This window comes from Halichoerus grypus, chromosome 1 (genome assembly GCF_964656455.1).
Source record: "Halichoerus grypus chromosome 1, mHalGry1.hap1.1, whole genome shotgun sequence".
In the NCBI taxonomy this organism is placed as follows: domain Eukaryota; kingdom Metazoa; phylum Chordata; class Mammalia; order Carnivora; family Phocidae; genus Halichoerus; species Halichoerus grypus.
Window position 1 is genome coordinate 206,260,613 of NC_135712.1, and position 26,065 is coordinate 206,286,677.

The 26,065-nt window shown below is 43.5% G+C and overlaps 1 protein-coding gene across 1 annotated transcript in view; it reads right to left on the minus strand.

The window, feature by feature from the left end:
- The window catches only part of LOC118535425 (adhesion G protein-coupled receptor E2-like), a 41,081-nt gene extending 18,417 nt beyond the window's left edge, over positions 1–22,664 (minus strand). The window contains 11 exon segments of the mRNA XM_078059454.1: positions 7,937–8,172; positions 8,448–8,645; positions 11,847–11,861; positions 11,864–12,027; positions 12,225–12,452; positions 12,614–12,721; positions 20,035–20,212; positions 20,608–20,685; positions 20,810–20,856; positions 20,943–21,073; positions 22,492–22,664. Coding sequence (XP_077915580.1) covers positions 7,937–8,172; positions 8,448–8,645; positions 11,847–11,861; positions 11,864–12,027; positions 12,225–12,452; positions 12,614–12,721; positions 20,035–20,212; positions 20,608–20,685; positions 20,810–20,856; positions 20,943–21,073; positions 22,492–22,664 — 1,556 coding nt within the window.
- Between the last annotated feature and the right edge of the window lie 3,401 nt (positions 22,665–26,065).

The window sequence follows — 26,065 nt, forward strand, 5'->3', positions numbered from 1 at the left end:
AAACTTTCTGCAGAATAGATCATATACTGGGTCACAAATCAGGTCTCAACCAATACCAAAAGATCGAGATTATTCCCTGCATATTCTCAGACCACAATGCTCCAAAACTGGAACTCAATCACAAGAAAAAATTTGGCAGAAATTCAAACACTTGGAAGCTAAAGACCACTCTGCTCAAGAATATTTGGGTCAACCAAGAAATCAAAGAAGAACTTAAGCAATTCATGGAAATCAATGAGAATGAAAACACATTGGTCCAAAACCTATGGGATACTGCAAAGGCAGTCCTAAGGGGGAAATACATAGCCATCCAAGCCTCACTTAAAAAAATAGAAAAATCCCGAATTCACCAACTCTACATCTTAAAGAACTAGAGAAAAAAAACAAATGACGCCTAAGCCACACATTAGAAGAGAAATAATTAAAATTAGAGCAGCAATCAATGAATTAGAAACCAGAAACACAGTAGATCAGATCAACGAAACTAGAAGTTGGTTCTTTGAAAGAATTAATACGATTGATAAACCACTGGCCAGACTTATCCAAAAGAAGAGAGAAAGGACCCAAATTAATAAAATTATGAATGAAAGGGGAGAGACCACGACTAACACCAAGGAAATAGAAACAATTATTAGAAATTATTATCAACAACTATATGCCAATAAACTGAGCAATCTGGATGAAATGGAGGCCTTCCTGGAAACCTATAAGCTGCCAAGACTGAAACAGGAAGAAATTGACAACCTGAATAGGCCAATAACCAGTAAGGAGATTGAAGCAGTGATCAAAAACATCCCAAAAAGCAAGAGGCCAGGGCCTGATGGATTCCCTGGGGAATTCTACCAAACATTCAAAGAAGAAATAATACCTATTCTCCTGAAGCTGTTTCAAAAAATAGAAACAGAAGGAAAACTTCCAAACTCATTCTATGAGGCCAGCATTACCTTAAACCCCAAACCAGGCAAAGACCCCATCAAAAAGGAGAATTTCAGACCGATATCCCTGATGAATATGGATTCCAAAATCCTCAACAAAATCCTAGCTAATAGGATCCAACAATACATTAAAAGGATCATCCACCACGACCAAGTGGGATTTATCCCCGGGATGCAAGGGTGGTTCAACATTCGCAAATCAATCAATGTGATAGAACACATTAATAAGAGGAGGGAGAAGAACCATACGGTCCTCTCAATTGATGCAGAAAAAGCATTTGACAAAATACAACATTCTTTCCTGATTAAAACTCTCCAGAGTATAGGGATAGAGGGAACATTCCTCAAGCTCATAAAATCCATCTATGAAAAACCCACAGCGAATATCATCTTCAATGGGGAAAAACTGAGAGCCTTTCCCTTAAGATCAGGAACACGTCAAGGGTGCCCACTCTCACCACTGTTGTTCAACATAGTACTAGAAGTCCTAGCAACAGCATTCAGACAGCAAAAAGAAATAAAAGGTGTTCAAATAGGCAAAGAAGAAGTCAAACTCTCTCTTTTCGCAGACGACATGATACTTTATGTGGAAAACCCAAAAGACTCCACCTCCAAATTACTAGAACTCATCCAGCAATTCAGTAATGTGGCAGGATACAAAATCAATGCACAGAAATCAGTTGCTTTCTTATACACTAACAACGCAACTGTAGAAAGAGAAATTAGAGAAACGATTCCATTTACAGTAGCACCCAAAACCATAAGATACCTCGGAATAAACCTAACCAAAGAGGTAAAGGATCTATACTCTAGGAACTACAAAACACTCATGAAAGAAATTGAAGAAGACACAAAAAGATGGAAAAATATTCCATGCTCATGGATCGGAAGAATAAACATTGTTAAAATGTCTATGCTACCCAGAGCAATCTCTACCTTCAATGCCATCTCGATCAAAATTCCAATGACATTTTTCAAAGTGCTGGAACAAACAATCCTAAAATTTGTATGGAATCAGAAAAGACCCCGAATCACCAAGGAAATGTTGAAAAAGAAAAACAAAGCTGGGGGCATCACGTTGCCTGATTTCAAGCTATATTACAAATCAGTGATCACCAAGACAGCATGATACTGGCACAAAAACAGACATACAGACCAATGGAACAGAATAGAGAACCCAGATATGGACCCTCAACTCTATGGTCAAATAATCTTTGACAAAGCAGGAAAAAACATGCAATGGAAAAAAGACAGTCTCTTCAATAAATGGTGCTGGGAAAATTGGACAGCCACATGCAGAAGAATGAAACTCGACCATTCTCTAACACCATTCACAAAGATAAACTCAAAGTGGATGAAAAACCTCAATGTGAGACAGGAATCCATCAAAATCCTAGAGGAGAACATAGGCAGTAACCCCTTTGACATCGGCCACAGCAACTTCTTTCAAGATACATCTCCAAAAGCTAGTGAAACAAAAGCAAAACTGAACTTTTGGGACTTCATCAAGATAAAAAGCTTCTGCACAGCAAAGGCAACAGTCAACAAAACAAAGAGGCAACCCAGAGAATGGGAGAAGATATTTGCAAAGGACACTACAGATAAAGGGCTGGTATCCAAAATCTATAAAGAACTTCTCAAAATCAACACCCAAAAAGCAAATAATCAAGTCAAAAAGTGGGCAGAAGAGATGAACAGACACTTCTCTGAAGAAGACATACAAATGGCTAACAGACACATGAAAAAATGTTCATCATCATTAGCCATCAGGGAAATCCAAATCAAAACCACACTGAGATACCACCTTACACCAGCTAGAATGGCCAAAGTGGACAGGGAAAGAAACAACAAATGTTGGAGAGGTTATGGAGAAAGGGGAACCCTCTTACACTGTTGGTGGGAATGCAAGTTGGTACAGCCACTTTGGAAAACAGTGTGGAGGTTCCTCAAAAATTTAAAAATAGAGCTACCCTATGACCCAGCAATTGCCCTCCTGGGTATTTACCCCAAAGACACAGATGTAGTGAAAAGAAGGGCCATATGCACCCCCAATGTTCATAGCAGCAATGTCCACAATAGCCAAACTGTGGAAAGAGCCGAGATGCCCTTCAACAGATGAATGCATAAAGAAGATGTGGTCCATATATACAATGGAATATTACTCAGCCATCAGAAAAGATGAATACCCAACTTTTACATCAACATGGATGGGACTGGAGGAGATTATGCTAAGTGAAATAAGTCAAGCAGAGAAAGTCAATTATCATATGGTTTCACTTATTTGTGGAACATAAGGAATAGCATGGAGGACATTAGGAGAAGGAAGGGAAAAATGGGCGGGGGGAATTGGAGGGAGAGATGAACCATGAGAGACTATGGACCTGAGAAACAAACAGGGTTTTAGAGGGGAGGGGAGGGGGGATTGGTTAGCCCGGTGATGGGTATTAAGGAGGGCACATACTGCATGGACCACTGGGTGTTATACGAAAACAATGGATCGTGGAACACTACATCAAAAACTAATGATGTATTGTATGGTGACTAACATAACATAATAAAATTTTTTTAAAAAGTAATATATTCAAATATAGGTCAATGGAAATTATTCACTGAGGAACAGAAAAAAAATAGAATGAAGAAAAATGAACAGAATCTCAGAGACTTGTGGCACAGGACGAAGTGCATCAACATATAAATAATTGGAGTCCCAGAAGAAGACAAAGCTAAAGGGCAGAAAAATACTTGAAGAATGAATAGCTAAAAACTTCCCAAATTTGAATAAAAATATCAATCTACACATCCAAGAAGCTCAATGAACTGCAACTGGAATAAACTCAAAGATCCACACTGAAACACATCATAGACCTACTGACAAAAGACAAAGACAAAATATTAAAAGTGGCAAGAGAAAATTGATTTTTCATGTACAAGAGCGCCTCAATAAGATTAACAAGTGACTTCTTGTCTGAGATCATGGAGGTCAAAAAGCAGTGGAATAACATCTTCAAAGTGTCCAAAAAAAAATGATGGTCAAAGATGGATTTTATGAACTTGAGGAATGTTCCCTCTATCCCCATACTCTAAAGAGTTTTAATCAGGAAAGGATGTGGTATTTTGTCAAATGATTTTTCTGCATCAATTGAGAGGACCATATGGTTCTTCTCCCTCCTCTTATTAATGTGTTCTATCACATTGAGTGATTTGCAAATGTTGAACCACCCTTGCATCCCAGAGATAAATCCCACTTGGTCGTGGTGCAGGATCCTTTTAATGTATTGTTGGATCTTATTAGCTACGATTTTGTTGAGGATTTTGGAATCCATATTCATCAGGGATATTGGTCTGAAATTCTCCTTTTTGATGGGGTCTTTGCCTGGTTTGGGGATTAAGGTAATGCTGGCCTCATAGAATGAGTCTGGAGGCTTTCCTTCTGTTTCTGTTTTTGGAAACAGCTTCAGTAGAATAAGTATTATTTCTTCTTTGAATGTTTGGTAGAATTCCCCAGGGAATCCATCAGGCCCTGGACTCTTGTCTTTTGGAAGGTTTTTGATCACTGCTTCAATCTCGTTACTGGTTATTGGCCTATTCAGGTTGTCAATTTCTTCCTGTTTCAGTCTTGGCAGCTTATAGGTTTCCAAGAAGGCCTCCATTTCATCCAGATTGCTCAGTTTATTGGCATATAGTTGTTGATAATAATTTCTAATAATTGTTTCTATTTCCTTGGTGTTAGTCGTGATCTCTCCCCTTTCATTCATAGTTTTATTAATTTGGGTCCTTTCTCTTTTCTTTTGGATAAGTCTGGCCAGTGGTTTATCAATCTTATTAATTCTTTCAAAGCACCAGCTTCTAGTTTCATTGATCTGATCTACTGTGTTCCTGGTTTCTAATTCATTGATCTCTGCTCTAAAATGTCTATGCTACCCAGAGCAATCTATACCTTCAATGCCATCCTGATCAAAATTCCAATGACAGTTTTCAAAGTGCTGGAACAAACAATCCTAAAATTTGTATGGAATCCGAAAAGACCCCGAATCACCACGGAAATGTTGAAAAAGAAAAACAAAGCTGGGGGCATCATGCTGCCCGATTTCAAGCTATATTACAAAGCCGTGATCACCAAAGACAGCATGGTACTGGCACAAAAACAGACATATAGACCAATGGAACAGAATATAGAGCCCAGATATGGACCCTCAACTCTATGGTCAAATAATCTTTGACAAAGCAGGAAAAAATATGCAATGGAAAAAAGAGTCTCTTCAATAAATGGTGCTGGGAAAATTGGACAGCCACAACAGAAGAACGAAACTCGACCATTCTCTAACACCATACACAAAGATAAGCTCAAAATGGATGAAAGACCTCAATGTGAGACAGGAATCCATCAAAATTCTAGAGGACAACATAGGCAATAACCTCTTTCACATCAGCCACAGCAACTTCTTTCAAGATACATCTCCAAAAGCTAGTGAAACAAAAGCAGAAATGAACTTTTGGGACTTCATCAAGATAAAAAGCTTCTGGGCACAGCAAAGGAAACAGTCAACAAAACAAAGAGGCAACCCACAGAATGGGAGAAGATATTTGCAAAGGACACTACAGATAAAGGGCTGGTATCCAAGATCTATAAAGAACTTCTCAAACTCAACACTCAAAAAACAAATAATCAAGTCAAAAAATGGGTGGAAGACATGAACAGACACTTCTCCAAAGAAGACATACAAATGGCTAACAGACACATGAAAAAATGTTCATCATCATTAGCCATCAGGGAAATTCAAATTAAAACCACATTGACCCAGCCACCCCATCCTTCCCACCCCCCACCACTGCAGTAACCCTCAGTTTCTTTCCTGAGATCTTAATTCTTCATATAAGTGAGATCATATGATACATGTCTTTCTCTAACCCTTTATCTGATATGTCATTTGCAAATATCTTCTCCCATTCTGATGGCTGATGTGAAAGAGGTTATTGCCTATGTTGTCCTCTAGGATTTTGATGGATTCCTGTCTCACATTGAGGTCTTTCATCCATTTTGAGTTTATCTTTGTGAATGGTGTTAGAGAATGGTCGAGTTTCATTCTTCTGCATGTGGCTGTCCAATTTTCCCAGCACCATTTATATGTTTAAAAAAAGGAAGATAGTAGGAAGGGAACAATGAAGGGGGGGGAATCGAAGGGGGAGACAAACCATGAGAGATTATGGACTCTGAGAAACAAACTGAGGGTTCTAGAGGGGAGAGGGGTGGGGAGATGGGTTAGCCTGGTGATGGGTATTAAAGAGGGCCCATACTGAATGGAGCACTGGGTGTTATATGCAAACAATGAATCATGGAACACTACATCAAAAACTAATGATGTGATAAATGGTGATTAACATAACATAATGAAATGTTTAAAAATGTCAAAAAAATGCTTTTAAAATATCAAAAAAAAAACCACATTGAGATACCACCTTACACCAGTTAGAATGGCAAAAATTGACAAGGCAAGAAACAACAAGTGTTGGATAGGTTGTGGAGAAAGGGGAACCCTCTTACACTGTTGGTAGGAATGCAAGTTGGTACAGCCACTTTGGAAAACAGTGTAGAGGTTCCTCAAAAATTTAAAAATAGAGCTACCCTATGACCCAGCAATTGCCCTCCTGGGTATTTACCCCAAAGACACAGATGTAGTGAAAAGAAAGGCCATATGCACCCCAATGTTCATAGCAGCAATGTCCGCAATAGCCAAACTGTGGAAAGAGCCGAGATGCCCTTCAACAGATGAATGCATAAAGAAGATGTGGTCCATATATACAATGGAATATTACTCAGCCATCAGAAAGGATGAATACCCAACTTTTACATCAACATGGATGGGACTGGAGGAGATTATGCTAAATGAAATAACTCGAGCAGAGAAAGTCAATTATCATATGGTTTCACTTATTTGTGGAACATAAGGAATAGCATGGAGGACATTAGGAGAAGGAAGGGAAAAATGAAGGGGGGGAATCGGAGAGAGAGATGAACCATGAGAGACTATGGAACCTGGGAAACAAACAGGGTTTTAGAGGGGAGAGGGGAGGGGGGATTGGTTAGCCCAGTGATGGGTATTAAGGAGGGCACATACTGCATGGAGCACTGGGTGTTGTACGAAAACAATGGATCATGGATCACCACATCAAAAGCTAATGATGTATTGTATGGTGCCTAACATAACATTATAAAATTTTTTAAAAATTTTTAAAGAAAGAATTTAATATTTAACAAAATGGGGCAAAAGGGCACCTGGGTGGCTCAATTGGTTAAACAACTGCCTTCGGCTAAGGTCATGATCCTGGAGTTCCAGGATCGAGTCCCGCATTGGGCTCCCTGCTCAGCAGGGAGTCTGCTTCTCCCTCTGACCCTCCCCCCTCTCATGTACTCTCTCTCTCTCTCTCATTCTCTCTCTCAATATAAATAAATAAATACTAAAAAGAAATGGGGCAAAAACTATACATACTTCATAGTATTAGTGTGAGGATTGAGTTACCACATATAAAAATGGGTAGAAAATGCGTGGCATAAAGTACCTTGTAAACTATGAGGCAACCTATTACTTCATTATTTAAATCAACTCTACTTTTCCAAATAAAAACATTGGAACATCTTAAAGGATTTGTAAAAAGAAGTAGATTAGATTTTTTTTTAAATGATGTCCTAAGCAATTCTTTTCACTACAGTTTTGCTATTCAAAGGACAGAGGTCTAAAGACATGCTGCTTAATTTTTTTTTCTCAGATTTTATTTTTTTTATTATTATGTTATGTTAATCACCTTACATTACATCATTAGTTTTTGATGTAGTGTTCCATGATTCATTGTTTGTTTACGCTGCTTAATTATTATAATTTTCCACCAGAAAGATCCTAAGGATTATTGCTTCATGTGTCTTCTCTGTATTATGCTCGGGCATAATAAAAAATGCTACTCTGGTTCTAGTGCTGGCCATGATCATGTAGGGAATTTGCATTTACCGGGTGGGTGTTCCATAAAGGTGAGGCCTGGATGCAGCAGAAATGGCCACAATTATAGCTGGGACTCCATAGCCCACGGGGAACATGAGCTTCTTCATGACCCTGCTCACACTGGAGTAGTTGACCACCGTCAGGTTGCGTGCAGTGAGGAAGAGATTCAGACCCTCCAGCAGCATCCAGGTGAAGGACGCCAGGTAAAGATCGTGTAGGGCACCCGCAATGATGGCGCACAGCACCTGGGGGAGGAGAAAGATGTCACCAGGAGGGACTATCAGGGAGGAGGGTGACCCCAGGACCCTTCCCATACCTTACCACAGGGGAGAACTCTCAACTTAAAGGAGTTGTCAAAAGAAGTTTTTTATCTAGTTTTATCAATGTGAAATAGGCTACTTACCCTTCAAAATTTCCCTGGGACCCAAGGCCATTTTATCAAGGTATCAATGCATGATGGCTCCATGAACTGAGCATCCCCTGGGGCAGAGCAGAGCCTCCCCTATGACAATGTCAGTACCTTGATCTCAGTCTGGTCGGTGGCTGTGAGGAAGATCAGGTGGGCCAGGAAGAGGCAGATTGAAAGCTGCAGGTGGATCGAGGTGCTGGTGTTCTGGATGGCTTTGCACAGTAGGAAGGTGAGGGTTGCCAGGAGGAGGCACAGCAGAGAGAGGTCCAGCCCTACACAGGTGATCACAGCCAGCACCGTATCCTCCTTCTGGGACCCAGGAAAAAGAAGCAAGAAGACATCACAGTCACATTTTCCTGTTCTGGGGTACATCATTTTTTTTTTTTTCATTTTTTGACATAGCAACATCAAGAATAGGGGAACCAAGTAAATTTGTTATGTTATTCGGGAAATTCCTCCAGGTTCAGAATGCTAAAATTCTATGGGATTCTGACCTTATTAATTCAGGTCCCATAAAAATTGAGGGATAGGAGAGTCCTTACTCAGGAGAAACTCCTGGAGCTCACAAGGGTTCATTTTATTTTACAGATCACCTAAGTCTTTGATGTGGTGATTCAGAGGAAGTAACCAGCTCACCTGGCCAGCAGAACAGGCAAACATAGTTCCTATCCCACCTGCACCCAATGGCTTTCCTGGTCCCCTTTGACCTCTGCCACCACCAAATCTTCCTTTCTACAGCCCCTAGAGCCACTTTCTACAGCCTTCTTGTCATGAAGACCCCTGTGATAAGCAGAATTCTAATTTCGCAATGAATGATAGAAGGTGTACACACGCCTCTTCAAGATTTTCAGTTAAATGCCAATTTGTGCTGCTGTGAAGGGATTTTGCAGATGGAATTCAGATTCTATATCAGTTGACTTTAAGAGAGGGATTTTATCCTTGTAGGCCTGGCCTGATCAGTGAGTTCTCAAAAGCCCTGAACACTTCCTGGAGAAAAAGATTCAAAGATTGAGCATTTGAGGTGAGGGAACTTCTGCTGTCCTCTGGATAAAAATGCTGATACACTGGAATAGAGAACCCAGAAATGCACCCTCAACTCTATGGTCAACTAATCTTTGACAAAGCTGGAAAGAATATCCAGTGGGAAGAAGACAGTCTCTTAAACAAAGGGTGTGGGAAAATTGGACAGTGTCATGCAGAAGAATGAAACTGGACCATTCTCTCACGCCATACACAAAAGAACTCAAAATGGAATAAAGACATAAATGTGAGACAAGAATCCATCAAAATCCTAGAGAAGAACACAGATAGCAACCTCTTTGACCTTGGCCACATTGTCTTCTTGCGAGACACATCTCCAAAGGCAAGAGAAACAAAATCAAAAATGAGCTACTGGGACTTCATCAGGATAAAAAGTTTTTGCACAACAATGAAAACAGTCAACAAAACTAAAAGGCAACCTATGGAATGGGAGAAGGTATTTCCAAATGAAATATCAGATAAAGGACTAGTATCCAAAATCTATAAAGAACTTATCAAACTCAACACCCAAAAATCCAGTCTAGAAATGGGCAGAAGACATGAACAAATATTTCTCCAAAGAAGACATACAAATGGCCAACAGACACATGAAAAATGCTCAACATCACTTGGAATCAGGAAAACAGAAATCAAAACCACAATGAGATACTACCTTACACCAGTAAGAATGGCTAAAATTAACAACTCAGGAAACAACAGATTTTGGTGAGGATGCGGAGATATGGGAACCCTTTTACACTGTTAATGGGAATGCAAACTGGTGCAGCCTCTCTGGAAAACAGTATGGAATGTCCTCAAAAAGTTAAAAATAGAGGTACCCTATGTCCCATTAATTGCACATCTAGGTATTTATCCAAAGGATAGAAACATAGTGATCTGAAAGGTTACATGCACGCCCAATGTTTAGGCAGTAATGTCCACAGTAGCCAAAATATGGAAAGAGCTAAGATGTTTGTCGACAGATGAATGGATAAAGGAGATGCGGTATACACACATACACACACATACAAACACACACACACACATACACACAAACACAATGGAATATTACTCAGCCATCAAAAAATGAAATCTTGGGTGCCTGGGTGGCTCAGTTGGTTAAGCGTCTGCCTTTGGCTCCGGTCATGATCTCAGGGTCCTGGGATCGAGTCCTGCATCAGAGTCCCTGCTCAGTGGAGAGCCTTATTCTCCTTCTGCCCTTCCCCTCTGCTCATGATCTCTCTCTCTCTCTCTCTCTCTCTCTCTCTCAAAATCAATAAATAAAATCTTTTAAAAAAATAAAATCTTACCATTTGCAATACTGTGGATGGAACAGAGGGAATTATATTAAGCAAAATAAGTCAATCAGAGAAATACAATTATCATATCATTTCACTCATATGTGGAATAAGAAACAAAACAGGATCATAGGGGAAGGGAAGGAAAAATAGAGTAAGTTGAAATCAGAGAGGGAGACAAACCATAAGAGACACTTGACTATAGGAAACAAACTGAGGGTTGCTGGAGGGGAGGTGGGTGGGGGGATGTGGTAACAGGATGGTGGGCATTAAGGAGGGCACGTGATGTAATGAACACTGGGTGTTATATGCAACTGATGAACCACTGACCTCTACCTCTGAAACTAATAATACACTATATGTTAATTAATTGAATAAAAATAATATAAAAAATTTTTTAAAGATGTGGTATATATATTACACAGCCCTCAAAAAGAATGAAATCTTCCCATTTGCAACAACATGGATGGAACTAGAGGGTATTATGCAAAGTGAAATAAGTCAGTCGAAAAAAAAAATACCATATGATTTCATTCATACGTGGAATTTAAGAAACAAAACAGATGAACATAGGGGAATGGAAGGAAAAAATAAGATGAAAATAGAGAGGGAAGTAAACTATAAGATACTCTTAACTATAGGAAACAAACCGAGAGTTGCTGGAGGGGAGGTGGGTGGGGGAATGGGGTAATTGGGTGATGGGCATTAAGGAGGGTATTTCATGTAATGAGCACTGAGTGTTGTATGCAACTGATGAATCACTAAACTCTACCCCTGAAACTAATATACAATATATGTTATCTAAATTCAATATAAATAAAAATTTTAAAAAGAAATAGGAATGCTGATACCTGTATGAGGGCCTGTGAAAGAAGGAATGCAGGTAGCTCCTAGGAGCTGAGCATGGTCCCCTGCTCTCAGCTAGCTAGAAAGTGGAACCTTACTCCTACAACTGCAAGGAACTGAATCCTGCCAGCAACCAGGGAGCTCACAGGAGGAACCTGAGCCGCAGAGGAGAATGCAGATCTGGCTGACTTCAGGCTTGTAAGACCCAGAACAGCAACTCAGCACCACCATGCCCGAGCAAAGAAACCACAAGATATAAATTTCTGGTTTTTTTAAAGCCCCTACATGTGAGGAAATATGTTACAGAGCAATAGGCATGGAACGCAACCCCTCTCAGGGCTCTCACCTGCACGTCACAGTGAGAGCCAAGAGGACAGCAAAGCTGCTGAGGTGGGTGCACTGGCAGGTGGTGCTGATGTCTCCAGTGGCCACCATCCTGCAGCCTGTGGCGGAGCAATGACCATATCCATCCAGAGTGTGATCCCAGAAGGCACAGAACACCTTTTGAATTGGTCCGGGGTCATCAACTGTAGGAAGCGAGTGTAGGTGGGAGCTGGTGGTCCTGGTGCTCAGAAATGCTTATCCAAAGCTGACTTGCAAAAGGCTTTCTTTGGAATGATGCACCCAGGAGGGAGCCCCCCAGAACCTCAAGACTGAGCTAGGCAGCAAGGCTGTGCCCAGGACCCAGGCTCCTTCCACAGCCACAGCACCATCTCAACAGCACTCACGTGGTGGGAGAAGATGAAGGTGATGGGAGAGCTGAGGTTCTGGGTGTCCCAGTTGCTCATAAAGGCAGAGATGACATCTGAGACCAGGACAGAGGAGACTCCTTGCAGCACGCCCCTGTGTGCCCCACGCAGAACTGCCTGCTTCTCAGACTCCAGGACCAGGCGGGCCTCAGCCAACAACTTGCCCATCCCTGGAGTGAAGATGAGACCCACCACAGAAGGACCTGCAGGATGAGGCCAATGTTGATACCTTGGGGTGCCCAACACCCCTTCTTCCTCAGATGGATTCTGTGGTCCCACTAACCACTCCTTCCCTTTAATCTTCAGTTCCCTGTTTGTCACATCCTTGGGCATCTTGTGACCTTCCCCCCATCTCAGCCAGTACCTTAGTCACCAGATTCGTGCACCACATCCCAGTTCAGCAGCATCTTTGCCTGATTTAAACTCAAAGTGACATTTCTGTGTCCTTGCTCCTGCACCTCCAGGGACAGGTCTATGAGTGATAGGAATTATATAAGGGAGTTAAGTTAGTAATTCTGCCTGTAGTGGTTGCTATAACACCATTATTTTTGTATGTGTGGTGGTAGGCACATGCACACACTCTCACACACACACACACACACACTGAATTACAAAGGACTATAAGAAAATACTATGACCAATTGTACACCAACAAACTGGATAATGTAGATGAAAGTGACAAATTCCTGGAGACACACAAACAACAAAAGTAACTGAAGAATAAATAAAGTTGGACAGACCTATCAAAGGCAAAGACAATGAATCAGATAAAAATTCCCCAAAATGAAAAGCCTAGACCAGATGGATTTACTGGTGAATTCTCCCAACCATTTAAGTAAGAATTAACAAGAATTCTTTGTAAATTCTTCCAAAAGTATAAAAGTAAGGAATACTACCTAAATAATCTTATGAAGCCACCATCACAATGATAACAAAACCAGATAAAGCCAGTATGAGAAAATTATAGACCAATATTTTTATGAACATAAATGTAAAAAATATGAACAAAATGTTAGGAATAAATTAACCCAAGGAGGTTCAAGACTTGTACACGGAAAGCTACAAAAAAATGTTGGAATAAATGAAAGACCCTAAGTAAATGGGAAAACATTCTATATTCATGGTTTAAAAGGCTTAATATTATTAAGATGGCAATATTTCCCCAAAGATGTCTACAGATTCAATAGAATCCGTCTCAATATTGCAACATTTTTTAGAAATCGAAAAGTTCATCCTGAAGTTCACAGGGCATTGCAAGGGACTGTTAGTGCTTACAATATTTACTTTTGGGGTGATGAATATATTTTAGAAATGGAGGTGATGGTTGTACAACTCTGGGAGTGTACTAAGTGCTACTGAATTGTACCTTTTTTTTTTAAATGGTAAATTTTATTTTACTTGAATTTTACTCAACAAAACAAATCATACTGAAATATCAAATAATATTAAATTTACAGTCTTCAAAATTAAACAACCTTTTATTTTTTTTAATTTTATTATGTTAGTCACCATACAATACATCATTAGTTTTTGATGTAGTGATCCATGATTCGTTGTTTTTGTATAACACCCAGTGCTCCATGCAGTACGTGCCCTCTTTAATACCCATCACCGGGCTAACCAATCCCCCCTCCCCCCTCCCCTCTAAAACCCTGTTTGATTCTCATGATTCATCTCTCCCTCCAATTCCCCCCGCCCATTTTTCCCTTCCTTCTCCTAATGTCCTCCATCTTATTCCTTATGTTCCACAAATAAGTGAAACCCTATGATAATTGACTTTCTCTGCTTGCCTTATCTCACTTAGCATAATCGCCTCCAGTCCAACCATGTTGATGTAAAAGTTGGGTATTCATCCTTTCTGATGGCTGAGTAATATTCCATTGTATATATGGACCACATCTTCTTTATGCATTCATCTGTTGAAGGGCATCTCGGCTCTTTCCACAGTTTGGCTATTGCGGACATTGCTGCTATGAACATTGGGGTGCATATGGCCCTTCTTTTCACTACATCTGTGTCTTTGGGGTAAATACCCAGGAGGGCAATTGCTGGGTCATAGGGTAGCTCTATTTTTAAATTTTTGAGGAACCTCCACACTGTTTTCCAAAGTGGCTGTACCAACTTGCATTCCCACCAACAGTGTAAGAGGGTTCCCCTTTCTCCACAACCTATCCAACATTTGTTGTTTCTTTCCCTGTCCATTTTGGCCATTCTAGCTGGTGTAAGGTGGTATCTCAGTGTGGTTTTGATTTGGATTTCCCTGATGGCTAATGATGATGAACATTTTTTCATGTGTCTATTAGCCATTTGTATGTCTTCTTCAGAGAAGTGTCTGTTCCTCTCTTCTGCCCACTTTTTGACTTGATTATTTGTTTTTTGGGTGTTGAGTTTGAGAAGTTCTTTATAGATTTTGGATACCAGCCCTTTATCTGTAGTGTCCTTTGCAAATATCTTCTCCCATTCTCTGGGTTGTCTGTTTTGTTGACTGTTTCCTTCGCTGTGGGGAAGCTTTTTATCTTGATGAAGTCCCAAAAGTTCATTTCTGATTTTGTTTCACTAGCTTTTGGAGATGTATCTTGAAAGAAGTTGCTGTGGCCGATGTCAAAGAGGTTACTGCCTATGTTCTCCTCTAGGATTTTGATGGATTCCTGTCTCACATTGAGGTCTTTCGTCCACTTTGAGTTTATCTTTGTGAATGGTGTTAGAGAATGGTCGAGTTTCATTCTTCTGCATGTGGCTGTCCAATTTTCCCAGCACCATTTATTGAAGAGATCTTTTTTCCATTGCATATTTTTTCCTGCTTTGTCAAAGATTATTTGACCATAGAGTTGAGGGTCCATATCTGGGTTCTCTATTCTGTTCCATTGGTCTGTATGTCTGTTTTTGTGCCAGGACCATACTGTCTTGATGATCACAGCTTTGTAATATAGCTTAAAATCGGGCAACGTGATGCCTCCAGCTTTGTTTTTCTTTTTCAACATTTCCTTGGCGATTCGGGGTCTTTTCGGATTCCATACAAATTTTAGGATTGTTTGTTCCAGCACTTTGAAAACTGTCATTGGAATTTTGATCAGGATGGCATTGAAGGTATACATTGCTCTGGGTAGCATAGACATTTTAACAATGTTTATTCTTCCGATCCATGAGCATGGAATATTTTTCCATCTTTTTGTGTCTTCTTCAATTTCTTTCATGAGTGTTTTGTAGTTCCTAGAGTATAGATCCTTTACCTCTTTGGTTAGGTTTATTCCGAGTTATCTTATGGTTTTTGGTGCTACTGTAAATGGAATCGTTTCTCTAATTTCTCTTTCTACAGTTGCGTTGTTAGTGTATAAGAAAGCAACTGATTTCTGTGCTTTGATTTCGTATCCTGCCACATTACTGAATTGCTGGATGAGTTCTAGTAATTTGGGGGTGGAGTCTTTTGGGTTTTCCACATAAAGTATCATGTCGTCTGCGAAAAGAGAGAGTTTGACTTCTTCTTTGCCTATTTGAATACCTTTTATTTCTTTTTGTTGTCTGATTGCTGTTGCTAGGACTTCTAGTACTATGTTGAACAACAGTGGTGAGAGTGGGCACCCTTGATGTGTTCCTGATCTTAAGGGAAAGGCTCTCAGTTTTTCCCCATTGAGGATGATATTCGCTGTGGGTTTTTCATAGATGGATTTTATGAGCTTGAGGAATGTACCCTCTATCCCTATACTCTGGAGAGTTTTAATCAGGAAAGAATGTTGTATTTTGTCAAATGCTTTTTCTGCATCAATTGAGAGGACCGTATGGTTCTTCTCCCTCCTCTTATTAATGTGTTCTATCACATTGATTGATTTGCGATTGTTGAACCACCCTTGCATCCCGGGGATAAATCCCACTTGGTCGTGGTGGATGATCCTTTTAATGTATTGTTGGATCCTATTAGCTAGGATTTTGTTGAGGATTTTGGAATCCATATTCATCAGGGATATCGGTCTGAAATTCTCCTTTTTGATGGGATCTTTGCCTGGTTTGGGGATTAAAGTAATGCTGGCCTCATAGAATGAGTTTGGAAGTTTCCCTTCTGTTTCTATTTTTTGAAACAGCTTCAGTAGAATAGGTATTATTTCTTCTTTGAATGTTTGGTAGAATTCCCCAGGGAATCCATCAGGCCCTGGACTCTTGTTTTTTGGGATGTTTTTGATCACTGCTTCAATCTCGTTACTGGTTATTGGCCTATTCAGGTTGTCAATTTCTTCCTGTTTCAGTCTTGGCAGCTTATAGGTTTCCAGGAAGGCCTCCATTTCATCCAGATTGCTCAGTTTATTGGCATATAGTTGTTGATAATAATTTCTAATAATTGTTTCTATTTCCTTGGTGTTAGTCGTGATCTCTCCCCTTTCATTCATAGTTTTATTAATTTGGGTCCTTTCTCTTTTCTTTTGGATAAGTCTGGCCAGTGGTTTATCGATCTTATTAATTCTTTCAAAGCACCAACTTCTAGTTTCGTTGATCTGATCTACTGTGTTTCTGGTTTCGAATTCATTGATTTCTGCTCTAATTTTAATTATTCCTCTTCTAATGCATGGCTTAGGTGTCGTTTGTTGCTTTTTCTCTAGTTCTTTAAGATGTAGAGTTAGTTGGTGAATTCGGGATTTTTCTATTTTTTTGAGTGAGGCTTGGATGGCTATGTATTTCCCCCTTAGGACCGCCTTTGCAGTATCTCATAGGTTTTGGACCAATGTGTTTTCGTTCTCATTGATTTCCATGAATTGCTTAAGTTCTTCTTTGATTTCTTGGTTGACCCAAACATTCTTAAGCAGAGTGGTCTTTAGCTTCCAAGTGTTTGAATTTCTGCCAAATTTTTTCTTGTGATTGAGTTCCAGTTTTAGAGCATTGTGGTCTGAGAATATACAGGGAATAATCTCAATCTTTTGGTATCGGTTGAGACCTGATTTGTGACCCAGTATATGGTCTATTCTGGAGAAAGTTCCATGTGCACTTGAGAAGAATGAGTATTCTGTTGTTTTAGGGTGGGATGTTCTGTAAATATCTATGAGGTCCATCTGGTCCAGTGTGTCATTCAAAGCTCTTGTTTCCTTGTTGATTTTCTGCTTAGATGATCTGTCCATTGCTGAGAGTGGAGTATTGAGGTCTCCTACAATTAACGTATTGTTATCAATATGACTCTTTATTTTGGTTAACAGTTGGCTTATGTAGATGGCTGCTCCCATGTTGGGGGCATAGATATTTACAATTGTTAGATCTTCTTGTTGGATAGACCCTTTAAGAATGATACAGTGTCCTTCTGTGTCTCTTATTACAGACTTTAGTTTAAAATCTAATTTGTCTGATATAAGAATTGCTACCCCAGCTTTCTTTTGAGGTCCGCTGGCATGGAAGATAGACCTCCATCCCTTCACTTTCAGTCTGGATGTATCTCTAGGTTCAAAATGAGTCTTTTGTAGGCAGCATATGGATGGGTCCTGTGTTTTTATCCAATCTGCAACCCTGTGCCATTTTATGGGAGCATTTAGGCCATTCACATTGAGAGTGATTATTGAAAGATATGAATTAATTGTCATCTTGTTGCCTGTGAAGACGTTGTTTTTATAGATTGTCCCTGTAAATTTCTGTTGTAGATCACTCTTGGGGTCTTTCTCCTTTTATAGAACCCCCCTTAATATTTCTTGCAGGGCCGGCTTGGTGGTCACATATTCTTTCAACTTCTGCCAGGCGTGGAAGTTCTGCATCTTTCCATCCATTCTAAATGAAATCCTTGCTGGATAAAGTATTCTTGGCTGCATGTTCTTCTCATTTAGTACCCTGAATATGTCTTGCCAGGCCTTTCTGGCTTGCCAGGTCTCTGTGGATAGGTCTGACGTTATTCTGATGTTCCTCCCTCTGTACGTAAGGAATCTCTTCCCCTTAACTGCCCTTAAGATGGTTTCCTTGGTTCTAAGATTTGCAAGTTTTACTATTACATGCCGGGGTGTTGGCCTGTTTTCCTTGATCTTGGGAGGGGTCCTCTCTGCCTCTAGGACTCGAATGTTTGTTTCATTCCCCAGATTAGGGAAGTTCTCAGCTACAATTTGCTCAAAAACATCTTCTAGTCCTCTCTCTCTCTCCACTCCCTCCAGGATTCCAATTTTCTGACATTGGAATGCCTCATGGTGTCACTTATTTCTCTGATTCTATTTTCATGGATTCTGAGTTGTTTTTCCCTGGTCTCCTCTTTTCCTTTTTTATCTATTATATTGTCTTCCAGGTCGCTTATTCTGTCTTCTGTCTCAGTTACCCTAGCTGTTAGATTATCTAGATTGGATTCGATCTCATTGATAGCATTTTTAAGTTCTGTCAATTCACCTTTTATTTCTGCCCTTAGAGACTCTATGTTGCCATTAATTGATTTTTCCATTCTAGCCATTGTCTTCACAATTGCTAGCCTGAATTCCATCTCCGACATCTTGGTTATATCTGCATCCATTTGTAAATCTGCAGCAGAAGTCATAATATCTGAGTCTTTTCTGTTTTGGGGGCTCCTCCTCCTAGTCATTTTGTTGATGGGTGTTTGAGGGAATGTATAGAGTCCAAATTATTGACCAGAACCCAAGCAAGATGCACCTGTTTTCTTGGGACCTTAGGGTTGCTGGCCTCTTGTTTTCCCAGCCTGTCTTCTGTGGGAGAGGCCTGCCGCGCTGTTACTCAGGCTACCCTGTTTGGGCGGAGTTGCCCTGCGCCCCTGTGGCGGGGGACGGGCTCAGTGGGAATCAGTCTTTGGGGCTTTTGTTCTCTGGCCTCTTTCCCTGGTAGCTTTCCGCGTCTCTTCTGCGAGTCAGAGCAGAAGAGACCATTTCCAACCCTCTGCCTCAGAGCAGAGACCGCAGTCTGTTCTTCAGTGAGCTCTCCAGGCCACACTGTCTCCGTTTCTGTCCGTGCTGCTATAAACTGCAGCGGCCTGGGTTGTGCGCCCCTCTGCAGTGCTCCCAGTCCTGCCTCCAGGTCGGGGCATGTCTCTGCCGTTTGTGCTTCTAAAACCACCAGCCGCTCCCAGTTCCAGCGCGCGCAACTCCGCCACTTGGGGTTTCCACCCCAGGGGTTGCAGTTCACCGGCTTGACCCCGGCACACCGGTTTCCGTCTCCGAGGCTGCACTTTGCGTGTGCGCGACCGTCGCTCCGGTTTCTGTCCGAGGGCTGCGGTTCGTGTGCGCGCAACCCCGCCGGTCTGGTTTTCCACCCCGGGGGCTGCCCTAAAGTCCTTTCCTGACGCTACTGGTCTGCGAGTCTGTGCCCCATCCGCTGCGCGCGAGGCTGTCACTCACCAGCGGTGTAGGATCCCCACGTCCAGGCACCCTCCCGCTGCCGTTTATCCTCCGATATCTGCCCGCAGAATCACGGCTCTCCGCTTCCTACCTCAAAACCAGCTGCCTGCGATATTCTGTTTGTAGAGATCCAGATCTTCTTACATCTCAGGCTGGTTTCGTGGGTGCTCAGAGTGGTCTGGTAGATATCCAGCTCAATTCCGGGGACCAGTTGAAATAGGGTCCCCTATTCCTCCGCCATCTTTGCCCTTCCCTAAACAACCTTTTAAAGATGTTTCTATTTTGTTATCTTAAATTCATTATAATTATTTCATCTGTTGATAACATATTACAACGAAAATGTGTATGATTTACAGTTTTATTCACTTAACCTCTTAATTGGCTTATGAGTATAATATGGAGATATAAGCATGGTCACACACTCCAGTGAGGCTGGGGGACAAAAGAGGTGGGAACAGGCAGAGCAGAGCCTGGAGGAGACCCCAGTACTTACCTGTGCCTGCAGATGCATTGAAGGTCAATGTCCCATTGGGCAGGGCCTGGCTCAGGTTTCTCAGGACATCCTCCAGGCCAACAAGCAGGTTAGTGGCCACACAGTGCTGCTCTGAGCGGGGCAGGGCCTCCAGGTCCCCTGGAGTCTCCAGCAGCTCATCCACCTCCCGTATGAGGTCCTGGGGGGATGGGGACACAGAGCTAATGAGCATGAAGACCCTGCCCACTCAGCCCCAGACAACAGACCCTGGAGACTCATTGGTAGATGAAGGTGGTACTGGATCAGATTCCCTAGGTCTTTGCCCCTGGAATCCAGAAGACAACCCTGTTCACAAATGCCAAGAATGACATTACCCCAGTGTCCAGAAACAGCAAGAAGAAAAGTCATTTGTGGGTGCAGGGGGGTGTCTAACAGTGAGTAGGAAAGCCTGCATGTCTGCTCTTCCCACCCAACCTGGGAGACGTGGGGCCTCAGAAAGGAAGCCAGGGTGTTGGGGCTGCCTCCTCCCAGGCCAAAGCTTGCCAGGCCTCTATGGGATGCCTCCACCTTGCCTCTCCTGGGACGTGCCCTTACCTGGATGGTGTCCTGAGCCAAGGCTGGCTTGAAGTCTCTGCGCAGATCTTGGACTCTTTCAAAGAAATGGGAGAGTCCCTAGAATAGAGATGTACAGATCAGAGAGCCCGAATTGTGGGTGGGGGAGCTTGGAGAAAATGGGTGGATCAGGCGAGCTGCACAGAGGGATTCCTGCCTCCTGGTCCCTGCTGGGGCCACTCACCTAGCTCTTGATTCCAGGGGGTGGGGTCCAGGTGGGGAAGGACACCTCTGCAGGGGATAGAACACCATTCATTAGGTGTGAGAGTGTCTGTGTGTGTCAGGGGCGGGGTCTGGGGTCAGGTCAGACCAGGTACCTTCACAGGTGGTGTTGGGCTGCCTATTCTGGAATCCAGGTTTGGGCTCCCAGCCCCGGCGACAGCGGCACTTGTACGAGCCCACGGTGTTGGTGCAGACGGTGGATTCTTGGCACGTAGGCTGCCCAGAGCTGCACTCATCCACATATAGGGACACAAAATGGGAGTCAGGACCCCGTTCCCCTCCGTGCCCTCCCCCTTTTCCTGTGTTAGTGTCTCCCCTTGGCTGGAGGTGCTATCACCTGCTGAACCCACATCCTGGTGATGCAGGGGTCATGGGAAGTGTGGGAAGCCTGGCATGTAGCACGTGAGCCCTGTACAGATGTGCAGGTTGTGACTATAGTGATACCTTTGTCCCAGGTCGTAATTAGCTGCTGTCTGGGGTCTCCAAGGAGCCTGCTCCTCAGTACCCCAGCTCCGTCCCCAAGACCCCCCAGATCTTTTCCCAACCAGCCTCAAAAGAATTAATGCCTGGCACAGCAGGGCACCCCCAGGGGTCATTCTGCTTGGTTTGTGTGGGTGCCACTGAATATGTGATCAGATATTCTGAGTGTGGGTCTACAGAATGTGGTGTCTGAGCTCTGGACCTTCACGGACGGTGTTCTTGGGGTCATTGGGGGACCCAGGAACTGGCTTCCAGCCAGGGCAACAGCGGCACTCATAGCCCCCAATGTTGTTGAGGCAGTGGGTGGAGTTGTGACATGGGTTCTGCACTGACGTGCATTCATTCACATCTGAGGACAAAGCCGGAAGGTCAGGGTCCCCTCCACTCACTGCACCCATCCTGCCTGCCCTTTCTCTCAGATTCCTTACTACTTCACACCAAGGAAACACACACACACACACACACACCATGTACCAGCCATCTAGCCTGTCAAGATAAACTTTATGATAGCATTTTCTATTGTAAAAACTTCATAATCTCGGATTGTCCCTGTAAGGTGGACAGGGTAGAACCATGTGTATGTGTCACCCAGACAAAGCTGAGACCCTTCCCATATCGTGCAGATTAGACTAGGTGTCAGGTTCAGGGACGGGGGGAAGCTGTGAAGGGCCTCTAAGCAGGGAGGCTGTGACACTGAGCTGCCTTCGTGTTGACTCAGTGGATGGACTAATGGCATGGGTGCAGTTTGGGACAGCAGTGACCAGCAGGGTCAGCCCTGCCCTGTACAGCCCAGATTCCCTGTCTCTTCACTGCTTGCGCTGAGCATACACCGTCCTGAAAGTACTGCTGCATCTCCACTCCCAAAGCTCCTTATGGCAGCTTCCTTCAAGATGAGCTCAGCAGGGACAGTATCCTCCTTTTCAAGCAAAAACTATGGCAAAAGGAAACTGAGTCATGGGAGCTAGACTTCCCAGTCAAGGCTCTTAGTCATTTCCTCCTCAGCTCAGGACTGAGCTTCCCCTTCTCAGAACTAGAAGTGACACTTCCTGTTTGGATGTGACAGATGAGGAGGGGCAGGTGTGGGGGTGCACAGAGAGGCGGGGGGCTCCAGAAGGGAACCCCAGGCTCAGAAGGCCCTGTTGCCTCCCTGCCCTGTGGTGGAACCTTCTGGAGAGGTGGGCACTGGCAAGTGTAGCTGCACTGGGTGTTGATGCAGATTCCGTGGCTTTTACAGACTCTGGGTTTCCGCTGACATTCGTCCACAGCTGCAGGGGGAAGGACAGGGTGATGGGTGCCTCCACTTGTTTCCCATGATAGAAGCATCTGGAAAGCCCCATTGTCTCTTCCCTGGTGAGTGGGTGCCTTTTCTAATTCACATGGAGGCATGCTATGGGCAAGCATGGTGGCTCAGATGTTCTGTTTCCAGATGTTGCCAGAAGGGGACCAAGTCCTCCCCGTCTGTCAGCTCTGGTTCCCTCCGTCTCTCTGGACAGCTCTCAGGTAGGGCAGGGACATCATGGCCACCTGTGTTTCAGCCTGAGGACTTGGACAAGTCCAGGGTGGACCTTCCTGGGAACCAAGTGCAAGGGAAATAGTGTTCCCCAAGCAGGACCATCTTGGCTCCCAGTGATGGCTTTTGTCCTACTTTCCCAGAGCAACTGCTTGCTGCCTGAGTTGCCATTGGAATCCCAGTGACCCTAGCAGGACAGCTTGTTCTCATCCACACTATCTCTGAGACTCCAGCTCCATGGAGAGGGACCAAGACCCACGCCTGAGCCAGGCTCCTTAAGGAGAAGGCTTTCTATAGAGGAAGGGAGATGATGATGCCAGCCAGTCCTGGGCCACCCAGATAGTGGGCAGCAAGCTGAGGAGGACAGTGGGGGCTGATGTTCAGCCAAGCAGTCTTGGGGTGATGAAGGTGACTTTTTCTGATTCCCATGAAGGCATTTCTAGACTGGCAGAAAGTGGTGAGAATCCGCATCTGAGCAAGGCAAGTAGTGAGCAAGGGCTGATTGGCTGGAATGAGGAATGGGTGCTGATGGCGAGGGGTGCAGGGGGTTTTGTCTTCTTGGCCATGTGACCCTGTGGGCCCTGCCAATGGGCTCAGCCTCCATCTTCTGTCCCCAAGTGGTCTAAGTTGACATGGGACTTGGGTTGACCCCCTTGGAAGAGTGTCGGGCTTGAGGCAATGGTCTCCTATTTGCCCTTTCTTGCCATTTGGTCCAGATGAGACCCTCTTCCATTCACCTGAATCTCCAAGTGTGTGGGGTGGTCTACATCACCCTTCCCCTCCACCAACACAACCTCCCAGATCCTGGTCATCCAATTTGCCTCAGGTCAGTGAATTGAAATTTTTAGGGAGAGTCAGGCAGAGCCTTACACGGGGAAATAGATGGAGGCCAAGCAGATGAGAAGCAAGTCAAGCTGGAGGAAGCGTCTTCTCCAGGTGGGGATGTTGGCCAGGGGCAGGGCCAGCTGGGAAAGATGGGCCCTCCCTCGAATCCCCCGTCCTCCCATGTTTCTGGACAGGGTTCCTGGATTCCTCAGGGCCCATGGGTCTGAGAGAGCTCCCAGTGTGGCCAAGCCCATGTGGGCTCCAGTGGGGGCACCATTCATCATGACAGTCATTGATGATGGTGATTGTGTTGGATCCATTGGTGATGGATATTGTGTTGGAATAAACATGCTCTCAGCTTGTGAAGTATATGATGCCATCTCTCTCTTTTGCTTTATGAAAATAAGATACCAACTAGGTATTTGTCCAAACATACAAAAATACTGATTCAAAGGGATGCATACACCCCGATGTGTATAGCAGCATTATCAACAATAACCAAACAAGGGAAAGTGCCCAAATGTCCATCAACTGAAGAATGGATAAGGAAGAAGTGGTATATATATATAAACCGTAAAATTCACATAATATAAAATTTACCACCTTAACATATATATATATATATATATATATATATATCCAATGGAGTTTAGTCAGTCATCAAAAACAATGAAATCTTGCCATTTGCAATGATATGGATGGAGCTAGAGTATATTTGCTAAGTGAAATAAGTCAGTCAGAGAAAGACAAATACCATATGATTTCACTCATATTTAAGAAAAAAACAGATGAACATAGAGGGGGGAAGAAAGAGAGGCAAAACAGGAAACAGACTCTTAACTATAAAAACCAAAATGCTGGTTACCAGGGGGGAGGTGATAGGGGATGGGCTAAATAGGTGATAGGGATGAGGGTGGGCACATGTCCTGATGAGCACTGGGTGTTGTATAGAGGCGATGAATCACTAAATTCTACACCGGAACTTAATATTACACTGTATGTTACTTAACTGGAATTTAAATAAAAACTTAAAAATAAAAAGAAAATAAATAAATAGATAAGAGAAAATAAAAGAAGATGTCAGGCAGGCAAGGAGGACATTCCAAAATTATAGAAATGACCCTCTGGAGAGGGTTCTGAGCCTTGGAGTCTGGAAAGGGACAGGATACCAGGTAGGTGCCCTGGACCTCCTCTGATGCCTGGAGAAAGTGTGATGAGTGACCCCAAAACTCATGGATGGGGAGTTGGAAGGTGCAGGTGGTTCTTACCTTGACACGTGTTCTCACTTTCATCCCTGAACGTTCTTGCCCCAGAAGCAGGCTTGTATCCTGGGCTGCACGTGCAGTAGTAGCTGCCCTCTGTGTTCCAGCAGTCTGCGAATTTTCCACAGGACACTACTGAAGGTGGTCCACACTCGTTGATGTCTGGAACACAACAGGGCAAAGGGTCACCTCCCAAAGATGTGAGTTCCTATAGGGCAGAGGCGCTGGCTTCCAGGCTGACTCGGCCAACAGGACTGTAGAGAACTCAGCTTGCAGGTGGCATTCCTGGGGCAGGTCTGAGCTGGAGCCAGCTGCTCCAAATGCCTGCTCACTGTTCTGCATCTCTACTCTCTGGCTGGAACTAAGGGCACCTAGATTCAGACACTCTGCTGTGCCATCATGGGGGCTGGAAGGAGGTCTGCATCCCCTTCTGCAGGCCTTGTGGGGTGGACAGAGGCACTGAGTTTCTGGTTGCACTAGTGGGGACCTGGGGGTGGGCTCCAGTCAGGGTGACCGTGGCACTGAAGGCCACTCTCAATGCTGAGTCAGTGAAGGGAGTCATGGCTGGAGTCTGTCCAGGGTAACACTCTTTCACACCTGAGGATAAAGCCAGGTGATCAGGCCCCTGCCCATTGACGGGCTCCACCTCCCATTACTCACAGTGGCCCAAGTTCACCCCACAGTCTTCATCACCCACTCCCCAAAGCTGCCCATGTCCGGCATTTTCAAGAAGCTCCAGGATATCTCTGGAGGAGTCTTGCTATCTCCAACCCTGGAGGAAGTTTCTCTTATCTGAACCATCACAGATACGAAACGAGGAAGCAGCATGCAGGTTCTCACAGCTGAGTTACTGGTGGCTGTTGGGGGGGGGGCGGGGTGTTTCTGGTCTCTTATCTCTCCCTGTTCTCAAAACATGAGAACAAAGTCCCATGAGCCAGGCTCATTGACTATCTCAGGGACCCACAGAGGTGGGGGTCTGGCTCATCATGGCTAAAAATAACAGTTTAATAAGAACCAGCTAGACAAGAATGCATCGAAGCAGGGAAGAATATTTTCTCCTGTACATTGCAATCAGGGCAACAGGACTTTTAGAGCCTGAAAGGACTCATGGCATCATGCTGAGTCAGGGCAGGCAACTGGG